The sequence below is a fragment of the Engystomops pustulosus genome, chromosome 2, assembly GCF_040894005.1.
Source record: "Engystomops pustulosus chromosome 2, aEngPut4.maternal, whole genome shotgun sequence".
NCBI classification, from domain to species: domain Eukaryota; kingdom Metazoa; phylum Chordata; class Amphibia; order Anura; family Leptodactylidae; genus Engystomops; species Engystomops pustulosus.
In genome coordinates, this window is record NC_092412.1 from 7,232,795 (window position 1) to 7,245,083 (window position 12,289).

Sequence of the window (12,289 nt, forward strand, 5' to 3'; positions counted from 1 at the left end):
AGTACCACCCTACCCTACATACTCTGCCCTCTCACAGTACCACCCTACCCTACATACTCTGCCCTCTCACAGTACCACCCTACCCTACATACTCTGCCCTCTCACAGTACCCCCCTGACCTACATACTCTGCCCTTTGAAAGCAGAACCCACCTATATTAAATGAATACAACTACATTAAAAATTCCAGCGTTATAGGTCCCCCCATGCCAAAGTAATGCCCCCCTCTGCTTATGGCTCCGGGGGTGTCTTTCTGGATACCACAATACAGATTAAAGACAGCTGCTTAACCACAACAATATTCCATAAACCTACAGACAGAACGACCTACCTGAGAAATAACAGCTTCCACCCCAAACACATCAGACAGTCTATCATATACAGCCAGACCATACGCTACATCCGTATCTATCATATACAGCCAGACCATACACTACATCCGTATCTATCATATACAGCCAGACCATACACTACATCCGTATCCATCATATACAGCCAGGCCATACACTACATCCGTATCCATCATATACAGCCAGGCCATACACTACATCCGTATCTATCATATACAGCCAGGCCATACACTACATCCGTATCTATCATATACAGCCAGACCATACACTACATCCGTATCTATCATATACAGCCAGGCCATACACTACATCCGTATCTATCATATACAGCCAGGCCATACACTACATCCGTATCTATCATATACAGCCAGGCCATACACTACATCCGTATCTATCATATACAGCCAGGCCATACACTACATCCGTATCTATCATATACAGCCAGACCATACACTACATCCGTATCTATCATATACAGCCAGACCATACACTACATCCGTATCCATCATATACAGCCAGGCCATACACTACATCCGTATCCATCATATACAGCCAGGCCATACACTACATCCGTATCTATCATATACAGCCAGGCCATACACTACATCCGTATCTATCATATACAGCCAGGCCATACACTACATCCGTATCTATCATATACAGCCAGGCCATACACTTCATCCGTATCTATCATATACAGCCAGGCCATACACTACATCCGTATCTATCATATACAGCCAGACCATACGCTACAGCCCCATCTATCATATACAGCCAGACCATACGCTACAGCCCCATCTATCATATACAGCCAGGCCCTACACTACATCCGTATCTATCATATACAGCCAGACCATACGCTACATCCGTATCTATCATATACAGCCAGGCCATACACTACATCCGTATCTATCATATACAGCCAGGCCATACACTACATCCGCATCTATCATATACAGCCAGGCCATACACTACATCCGTATCTATCATATACAGCCAGACCATACACTACATCCGTATCCATCATATACAGCCAGGCCATACACTACATCCGTATCTATCATATACAGCCAGGCCATACACTACATCCGTATCTATCATATACAGCCAGACCATACACTACATCCGTATCTATCATATACAGCCAGGCCATACACTACATCCGTATCTATCATATACAGCCAGGCCATACACTACATCCGTATCTATCATATACAGCCAGACCATACACTACATCCGTATCTATCATATACAGCCAGGCCATACACTACATCCGTATCTATCATATACAGCCAGACCATACACTACATCCGTATCCATCATATACAGCCAGGCCATACACTACATCCGTATCTATCATATACAGCCAGGCCATACACTACATCCGTATCTATCATATACAGCCAGACCATACACTACATCCGTATCTATCATATACAGCCAGACCATACACTACATCCGTATCTATCATATACAGCCAGGCCATACACTACATCCGTATCTATCATATACAGCCAGGCCATACACTACATCCGTATCTATCATATACAGCCAGGCCATACACTTCATCCGTATCCATCATATACAGCCAGGCCATACGCTACAACCGTATCTATCATATACAGCCAGACCATACGCTACAACCGTATCTATCATATACAGCCAGGCCATACGCTACAACCGTATCTATCATATACAGCCAGACCATACGCTACAGCCCCATCTATCATATACAGCCAGACCATACGCTACATCCGTATCCATCATATACAGCCAGACCATACACTACATCCGTATCTATCATATACAGCCAGGCCATACACTACAGCCGCATCTATCATATACAAATGGTTAATGATAGTTTGGAGGAGATGCGGAATGGTGTGAAGTCTCATTGGACAGCCCAGAATGTGTCTGCTCCTGCCCACCGTGCAGGACTGAGCACACAAAGGCCTAGAGCAGTGATGGCAAACCTTTTAGACACCGAGTGCCCAAACTACAACCAAAACCCACATATTTTTTTGCAATGTGCCAATGTGACAATTTAAGCAGTAACTTATTACTCCCTGCTCTTTCACAGGTTTAAATTGTATTGGCACCTGAGGACACCAATACAGTAGAAAGAAGGAGAGGAATTTTGAATTATCATTGTAGCATCCTTCTAGTGTCCTGGGCTGCCTGGGACTGCAAGAGGCCTTGAGTCCTGTCTGCCGATTTCTGCGCTGGGGTGATGGCAAGGGTGCCCATAGAAAGGGCTCTGAGTGCCACCTCTGGCACCCGTGCCATAGGTTCGCCACCACTGGCCTAGAGGATCTCTACGGCGTGAAGATAAAACATATGTATTTACACGCTGTGCAACCCGTCCCAGAAGTGAGCAACAATCTGAGCACCACATGTATGACCAGACACCTGCAAATAAATCAAGAGCTGCAGCAAAAAAACCACATAAACACCTGAGGCACCTGAAGAATGGCCCGTCTAACTAAGCCTTGGGTCTGACTATGAGTGCTACAAAATTGGTGGCTTCTGAAAAGGTACCATTCCCCCTATTTTTATATGTGATTCCCAGCGACCAATAGTTTTCTCGGGAGACAATTCCCGCTCTGCATCAAGATTTTATGGAGAAAATATGGTGTGGACCACACAACTGGGTCAGCGTAGTGGTGGCTGGGCCTGAGGCAAGAATCATTTGGTGCACTTCCTTTTACTTAGGGGGGTCAGGGAATAGGAAGGGACATCTGGAAAGTGGGTGACACTGTCTGTGTCACCTGTGTGTTCCCAGGGCATGTATTACACTTTTTACAAAAAGTCTTGTTCCCATGCAGGGGAGAGGGAGACATCAGGCCAGTCCACACGTGGCACACAGTTCTGGCCCAATAGAAGCCAGGTACTCCACTGCCCAGCCATTCCATAATTTTGGAGCACGATGGCACCCAGTGCAGCTCTCGGGTGTCTATAGAGCGTGGCTGGGGAAGGGGGATGGGGGGGTGTGAAGGAGGAGAAGGCACCTCCCACCGAGTACAGCTTGTCATTGCTTTTGGGCAGCCTGGATCACATGAGCTGTTAAATACCCATCACCTGACGAAAGTGCATCTGCGGACCCTTATTTGCCCCACTATGTTCAATTCTCTGCAACATCGACCAGTGCTAACGACCATTCTAAGCTGAATGTGACAAACATGGTGGATGAGTATCTAATGACACGTCTCCTGGTAATGAACAAGCGGTCCACCCTGTTCAATGTCTGGGTCGGTAAGCCGGACACATGGCTAGAGCTTGCCCTCTATGCCTTGGAGGTGCTGCCCAACCGAGCAGTAAATGTCCTATCAGAATGATTGTTCGGCACCATAACAGTGGTCCAACTGTACACAGCCAACATTAAATTCCTACATTATTCAAACGAAACCGGTGTGGATCCCATGGGACGTGGGCATTGCCAGCGGCCGAATGAGTGGTTATAGGAAATCAACCATTATAAAAAAAGTAAAAAACACGATATATACTCGCCGCTTGTCTTCACTAAGCTTGACACACCGGGATCACCTATAAAAAGCAGGATAGGAGAGGGAATCATCTTTCATCAGTCACGTCACCTCCCTCTCCCAGCATGGTGCATAATTAGCAGCCCGTTGCAGCGGACATCCCGTCCCCTCGCTTCGGGCTGCTTTTTATAACTCTCTTTTCTAGGTGATCCCAGCGCGTCAAGCTTAGCGAAGACAGACAGCGAGATCAAGATGAAGAGGACTGTAGGTGAGTATGTGTAGTGTTCTTTTACTTTCCTTTACAGTGTTGGCTACCTCCTCTTCCCTTTATACCACCACATCCTGGACCTAAGCCGTTTATATAAAATATTTAGCTTTAACTGTTTTTCATTTTTCTTTGTTTCTTTAATTTTGTTTAGTTATTAAGAACAGGTTTATACATTTTTTTTCTTCTTGTGCGCAGGACAAGAATATGATTCTGTTGCATGAAAGGAGATGTAAAAGCTATAGACTCAATATTTCGGTACTAATACGTCACACGTTGTTAAGGGGTTGAGTATTTGTAAAAATTGTTATGTTGCTCTGTGAATTCTAAGATGATGGTTTAGATTATATTTTTTGGAAAAACATTTCCCACATTCGGAACATGAATACGACTTCTCCCCTGTGTGAATTCTCTGATGATCCACAAGCTTTGATTTCCTGCTAAAACATTTCCCACATTCAGTACATAAAAATGGCTTCTCCCCTGTGTGAGTTCTCTGATGTTGCACTAGCTTTGATTTCTGGGTAAAACTTTTCTCACATTCAGTACATGAAAATGGCTTCTTTCTCGTGTGAGTTTTCTGATGTCTAGAAAGACTTTTTTTGTCCATAAAACAGTTCCCACATTGAGTGCATGAGAAAGGCCTCTCTCCATTGTGACTTCTCTGATGTGTAACAAAACTTGATTTGTCGGTAAAGCAATACCCACATTCAGTACATGAAAATGTCTTCTCTCCTTTGTGAGTTTTCATATGCTCATTCAGACTACCTCTTCTGTGAAAAAACCTCCCACATTCTGAACATGAAAATGGCTTCTCCCCTGTGTGAATTCTCTGATGTTGCACTAGCTTTGATTTCCGGCTAAAACATTTCTCACATTCAGTACATGAGAATGGCTTCTCCCCTGTGTGAGTTCTCTGATGTTGCACTAGCTTTGATTTCTGGGCAAAACATTTCTCACATTCAGTACACGAAAATGGTTTCTCTCCTGTGTGAATTCTCTGATGTTCCACAAGATTTGATTTTTTGATAAAACATTTTCCACACTCAGAACATGAAAATCGCTTTTTCCCTAGGTGAGTTATTTGATGTTGATTAAAATAGGCTTTTTTTGTAAAACATCTCCCACATTCAGAACATGAAAATGGCTTCTCCCCTGTGTGAGTTCTCTGATGTTCCACAAGATATGAATTCCGTGTAAAACATTTCCCACATTCAGTACATGAGAATGGTTTCTCCCCTGTGTGACTTCTCTGATGTTCCACGAGATATAAATTCCGTGTAAAACATTTCCCACATACAGTACATGAGAATGGCTTCTCCCCTGTGTGAGTTCTATTATGTCTATTGAAGCAACTTCTATCTGTAAAACTTTTCCCACATTCTAAACATAAAAATGGCTTCTCCCCTGTGTGACTCCTCAGGTGCTCACGTAAAAGCCTTTTCCTGTTAAAATCTTTCCCACATTCAGTACACAAAAATGGCTTCTCCCCTGTGTGTGTTGTCCGATGCTCTACAAGATGCAAATTCCGTGTAAAACATTTCCCACATTCCGAACATGAAAATGGCTTCTCCCCTGTGTGAGTTCTCTGGTGTTTAATAAAAGCTGTTTTAAGGTTAAAATCTTTTCCACATTCAGTACACAAAAAAGGCCTCTCCCCTGTGTGTGTTGTCAGATGCTCCACAAGATGTAACTTTCGTGTAAAACATTTCCCACATTCCGAACATGAAAATGGCTTTTCCAACGTGTGAATTCCCTTGTGTCTAACAAAAGCTTGTTTGTGGGTAAAACTCTTCCCACATTCAGTGCATGCATATGGCTTCTCCCCTGTGTGAGTTCTAAGATGTTCTACAAGAGCTCGTTTCTGGGTAAAACTCTTTGCACATTCTGGACATGTAAATGATTTTGTTTCTTTATGACTTTTCTCATGAAAGGAAAGATCCGATTTCTTTTTAAGGTTCTTACATTCAGAACCTGACAATATTCTCGACAATCTCTTCCCAGTATTTCTTTGGGGAATTTGTGATTGACTAACTGGTACTTCACAACAGGTAGATGAAGAAAGAGATCGATGGGGACCATTATTCTGTTCTTCACCTAGAAAAAACAAAATACACATACAAATTAACTAATATTCATACAATCCCCAAGACATGCATTACCATACAGCTGCCAGATCAGAGCTGAGTATAGTGTATATACATATGTATAAAGAACATCTTCCTAATAACCCCCTTCCCTAGAAAACATATAAAAAAAGAATCTAAATTTGTCCCAAAAAGTCTGATCTATCAAAATAAAACAACCTGGTCCTGAAATGGTTACATAAATTTTGGGTTATATCTAGAGTCTTACAAATCGAGTTTCCTAGTAAGCCTTCTCACCGCTCTTCTAAGTTCCTCAACTTACCACACCCGAGTCTCACCATCTGCCGCTCCTCTCCAGGCATTTCATGACAGCTTCTTCAGATAGGTCATAGCTTTGATCTCAACCTCGTCTGCTCACGTCAGAAGATTTCCTCAGTTACAAATTGTTTGTTCTCCTTTCAACCCCCTTTAATCCTAAACTATTTCATCTTGTTGGATCCTGCCCCGATCCGTCTTGTTGGATCCTGCCCCGATCCGTCTTGTTGGATCCTGCCCCGATCCGTCTTGTTGGATCCTGCCCCGATCCGTCTTGTTGGATCCTGCCCCGATCCGTCTTGTTGGATCCTGCCCCGATCCGTCTTGTTGGATCCTGCCCCGATCCGTCTTGTTGGATCCTGCCCCGATCCGTCTTGTTGGATCCTGCCCCGATCCGTCTTGTTGGATCCTGGCACATCTGCTTTGGAAATTTTATTCAAGTGATACTTCTCTTAAAATTTTTGGTAATGGTGGGTCTTCTCTCTGGGTTTCTTTGAGGATAAGACCCGATCTTATGAACTGGGAATACTCTGGATTTCTTCGATCGGAGTCCCTGTATGGACATAGGCTGGACAGGGTATTCAAGGTCCATAGACATACGGATCACCTGAAGTATTCCACTGGAATCCCCTATAGAGCACAAAATTAGCCCTATAGCATCGTCCTTGCCATCTTCATTGCGTGAATCTATTTCACCATCATCAAGTCAAAATTGTTCAGCTGAAGTCTTCTGGGTACTGGCTGTAGACATGGATGGTCCTGTTACTTCTTCTTTGCTCTTCTTTATAGCAGCTGAGACTTCCTCCTTACTTGTGCTCTACAGGCTCTTTAAATACGATGGTGATTCATTCGGCACTAACTTTGTATGTATGACACCTCTGCCAATGCATAGGCTAGGTGGTGTTTGCGAATAGCGCCCTCTCCTTGTCAGAATCTATCTGGTGAGCCTGCGCAACTCATACAGAAGCAATTTCTTGGCAAACTTAGTGATTGCAGCTTGAAGCCACTGCCTGTCAGGCAAGAGTTAAGCATGGGAAATGTTGTTGTCCAATGATATTTCTTGTACTATTGTAAAGCAAGCTGATTGGAGGATGCTACCACATGACCAAGAGTGTATAAAAGCCCCTAGTGGGCGGAAGAACTTGGTCTTGGAGTCTAGCAGTGTAAGAAGCCGGTCCAGTCCGGCAGAGCTGCCATCCAGACCCACTACCAGGAAGAAGAGGAACCTCAGGCCGCTGCCTAGCACCCAGGGCAAGTCAGGAGACTAAGCCCCAGAGCAGAGGTCCACCATCAGGACTTGGCTCTATCTTTACCAGCCCAGCCTGTTCCTACCAGGCTGTGAACAACCTTCCTGTGAACCAGCTATCTCCTGCCAGATTTCCAGCCTGTTAAATAAGCCATCAACCAGCTCTGTAGCCAAAAAAGTAACAATGTTATGCCACTTGGAAGACGGCAATACATAAATGATAGATTTTTCCCCACATTAGGGTTTTGTTTGACAAATTTAGTAAAACGTAAGAAAATATATTCAAGTCTGGTATCCCCGTAATCGTATCGACCCATAGAATAAAGATAACAGGATTATTAGGATATACGGTGAACACCAAAAAAAAAAAAGAGTAAAAAATCCAGTACAGAATTGATGCTTTTCTACTCCTGCCCTCAAAAAAAGTTCCTAAATTTTCAACAATAGGTGATACCAACCCCAAAATGGTAACAATGGAAAAAGCATCTCATCGCGCAAAAAAAATGGCATCACATGGCCCCAATAACGCAAAAGCGAAAATTTTATAGCCTTCAAAAGGGGCCAATGAGGAAACTAAAATCCTGGCAGCTGCAGGGCGCTCCTTCCCTTCTGCGTCTCGCTGTGCCCCCATAAAACAAGTAACGGCCACATGTGGGGGGTCTCTGTACTCAGGAGAAATTGCAGAACAAATTGTATGGTGGGTTTTCTCTTTTTATATTTTGGAAATGTGTAAATTTTAGTGCTAAATGAACGTATAAGGGAACAATTTGACCATTCTAAATTTCACCTCCATTTTGATTCAATTACTATGAAGATCTCAAGGGGTTAACAATCTTCGTAAAAGCGGTTTCTGATAGCTTGAGGGGTGCAGATTTGAAAATGGGTTGGTTATACAGGGGGTTTTGATGCGAAATATGTAAAATTTCATTCAAAACTGTATTTATCCCCAAAATAGTCAATTCTGAAAATCCGGAAAAGCGATATTCTTTTTGTAAGCCGCGTGACATCAAAATAAATTATCCAGACATATCAAAAATTATGAAAATGTAAAGTAGACAAATGGGAAATGTTATTCAGCAACTTATTTAGGTGGTAAATCGATCTGCCTGGAAACGCAATGATTTTGAATTTCGAAAATGGCAAATTTTTCAAAAAATTTATCATATTTTCTTTTTTTTTGTAAATAAACGCAAAACTTATCAGCCAAAATTTACCACTAAAATGAAGTACAACATGTGGGGAAAAAACAATCTCAGAATCGTTTTGATAAGTAACAGTGTTCAAAAGTTATAACCATATAAAGCGACGCAGGTCAGAATCCAAAAAATCGGGCTGAGCCTTAACCTGCAAAATGGCTGCGTCCTTAAGGGGTTAAGGAAAGGAGACACCAAAACAGAGGGTCCCAGAAGGGAGGGACATATCTGGGCAGGAGCATCATTGGGTTCCACAGGAATGCTGTTCTCAGAAATCTGACAATACAGTGTTAGCACAACTTACAAAAATGTATCACCTATTAATTAAAAATTTGGCGCCAACTCTGTCACATCATCTTAAGCCTCTCCCCTCACAAATCCGCCTTTGATGCGCTGCACCACGTCAACTCTCCTATGTGCTGTACAAGATCGGCGAAATCTCCAGGGGACCCGCAGGCAACCAGTCTGCCCAGACCTGTCTTCAGAGAAGGTTTACGGCTTATTATTAGGAGCTGGTACTATGAGGGCAACCAACACCCCCTTCTCCCGTACTGATTGGACTTGATTAGATGTAAGACCTCACAGCTCACTGTGATTGTCATATCACATGAGAATCGCAAGGTCTAAGGAACTGCCCAATGACCTCAGAGACAGATATATGGCTAAGGTTACAAAAAGAGCACAGTGTCCTCTATAATCAGAACAAGTTTGGGATGACCACAACTCTTTCTCGCCCTGGCCATCCAGCCGAACTAAGCAATTGTGGGAGAAGAGCCTTGGATCCACAAGATCATTGTGGCTGAGCACCAGAGATGCATAAGGGAAGTGAGAGAAAGATCCACAAAACCAACTATTACTGCATCCTCCAACCAGTCAGGGCTTTATGGCAGAGTGTGCCAACAGAAGTCTCTCCTCAGTGCAAGACATATGAAAGCTGCATACAGTTTGCAAAAAAACACACAAAGGACTCCCAGATTATGAGAAATATGATTCTCTGGTCTGATGAGATGAATATTGAACTTTTTAGTGTTAATTATAAGATGTGATGAAAACCAGGAGCTGCTCATCACCTGCCAAATACAATCCCAGCAGTGACACATGGTGGGGGCAGCATCATGCTATGGGGGGGACAGGGCTGCTAGTTATAATTGAAGCACAGTTGAATGTGACCAAGTACAGAGATATCCTGCATGATAACCTGTTCCAGAGGGCTCTGGACCTCACACTTTGCTGAACCTTCCAACACGACAATAACCCTAAGCTCACAGCTAAAAATAACATAGCAGTGGCTTCAGAACCCAAAGGACCAACTCTGGAGAGACCTGAAAAATGGCTTCTACCAAGGTTCACCATCCAACCTGAGGGAACTGGAGAGGATCAGCAAAGAAGAGGTAGAGGACCCCAAACCAGGCCTGGCTGCACCAGCTCCAAAGCTGCTTCTACTCAATACTGAGCAAAAGGGCCGAGTACTTATCACCAGGGGCCGAATAATTATCACCGGGGGGCCGAATACTTATCACCGGGGGCCAAATACTTATCACAGGGTAAGATTTAAGTTTTTCTTGTTCAGTTAATTAGCAAAAAATATCTACATTTCTATTTTTTTCTGTCATAATGGGGGGCAGAGGACACAAATAACTATTTGATCTTACCAATTGGCTGGAATGAAATAGAGTGAAAAATTTCAAGGGGTTTGAATACTCGGTTATGTTCAGGCCTTCTGCATGACAGTTTGTCGAATCTGCTTCTGATAGGATTATAAGGGTTGCTGGACCACCCTTGTAGCAGAGATCAATATTCTTCGGGGTTATTAACCCAGGGAATAACCGGAGTTGGCCAATTCAGGTGTCCTCCTTACATAACATTGATAAGAGGGCACAACATTCCATAACAAAACTCACCAAGTTTTCCCTTTGAACAATTTTCTATGTATTGGCCTCTATGTGTGAAAGATCCTCTATATTCTTCTCCAACAATCTGTATTTGCCCCCAATCTCTTCTGTGAATGTAACTATATTCATCTGTACATAAGATGTCTGTCATCTCCATCTCCTCCACTGCATAATATACCACAAGATACATGAAAGGCTCTTACCCTCCTCTGTCACTGATGAGGGGATTTCCTCTCCGCTCCTCCTTCCACCACAACTTTCCTGGAAAGATCCAACATGAAGGACCTGAGAAAACAATCCAGAGTTGAAGGTATATTCATCTTCACTGCAAAAATATAAGTTATAAGTTCCATCTACCTGATGTTCCAGTGGGACATTCTCCTCTGGTCCCTCTTTAATATCTTGGGAATCTCCAGGACTGGGACATCTCTCTGGTTCCTGTGTAATATCTCGGGAATCTCCAGGACTGGGACATCTCTCTGGTTCCTTTTTAATATCCCGGGAATCTCCAGGACTGGGGAATCTCTCTGGTTTCTGTGTAATATCTCGGGAATCTCCAGGACTGGGACATCTCTCTGGTTCCTGTGTAATATCTCGGGAATCTCCAGGTCTGGGACATCTCTCTGGTTCCTGTGTAATATCTCGGGAATCTCCAGGACTGGGACATCTCTCTGGTTCCTGTGTAATATCCCGGGAATCTCCAGGACTGGGACATCTCTCTGGTTCCTGTGTAATATCTCGGGAATCTCCAGGACTGGGACATCTCTCTGGTGGATTTCTCTGACTGGATCCATCTATAGGAAATATACACAGTGACTGATACATTGTCTATATGTGATGATGAGATGATGGAGGAGGTGACCTCACACCTGCTCTGTCCTCTATAATCAGGAAGGTCTCCTCTTACCTGGTGATGTGAGGGGCTGGTGGTCCTCCATCATGATGTCCTTGTACTGGTCCTTGTGTCCTTCTATATACTCCCACTCCTCCATGGAGAAATAGACAGTGACGTCCTGACACCTTATAGGAAACTGACACCCACAATGACACAGTCATCACCCAGACCCCTCCCTTGTGTTATTGTACAATGTCCCAGCATTCCTGGCAGCGCTCACCTCTCCGCTCAGCAGCTCAGTGATCCTGGAGGTAAGTTCTAGGATCTTCTGCTCATGTATCAGTGAATGTGGTGGAGGCTCGGTGATGGGGCTCTGGGTCCATCCTCCTGACACACGGGGGGTCACACACTCACCAGACGACTTCTTCACTACTGTGTAATCCTGTGTATGGGGAGACACTGATCATAGTATCATAGTATATAAGGCTGGAAGGAGACGCAAGTCCATCAAGTCCAACCTTCAAGAATTAAATAAATGTTTTATCCCCATAACCCGTGATATTTTTTCTCTCCAGAAAGTCATCCAGGCCTCTCTTGAACATGTACATAGAGTCGGCCATAACAA

The 12,289-nt window shown here is 43.6% G+C and overlaps 3 protein-coding genes across 3 annotated transcripts in view; 2 read left to right on the top strand and 1 right to left on the bottom strand.

The window, feature by feature from the left end:
- The window catches only part of LOC140119779 (uncharacterized), a 654,457-nt gene that overhangs the window by 332,877 nt on the left and 309,291 nt on the right, over positions 1-12,289 (top strand). The window lies entirely within an intron of this gene.
- The window catches only part of LOC140119822 (uncharacterized), a 661,039-nt gene that overhangs the window by 252,098 nt on the left and 396,652 nt on the right, over positions 1-12,289 (top strand). The gene's annotated exons all lie outside the window — the stretch shown is intronic.
- LOC140119971 (uncharacterized) overlaps positions 1-12,289 on the bottom strand; it is a 36,779-nt gene that overhangs the window by 19,989 nt on the left and 4,501 nt on the right. Inside the window, exons 2-5 of the mRNA XM_072139402.1 lie at positions 11,945-12,106; positions 11,187-11,860; positions 11,033-11,114; positions 4,408-6,193 (exon numbers count right to left, since the gene is read on the bottom strand). Of these exons, the coding sequence (XP_071995503.1) occupies positions 4,408-6,193; positions 11,033-11,114; positions 11,187-11,654 (2,336 nt within the window). The 5' untranslated portion in view covers positions 11,655-11,860; positions 11,945-12,106. The remainder of the gene's footprint in view (positions 1-4,407; positions 6,194-11,032; positions 11,115-11,186; positions 11,861-11,944; positions 12,107-12,289) is intronic.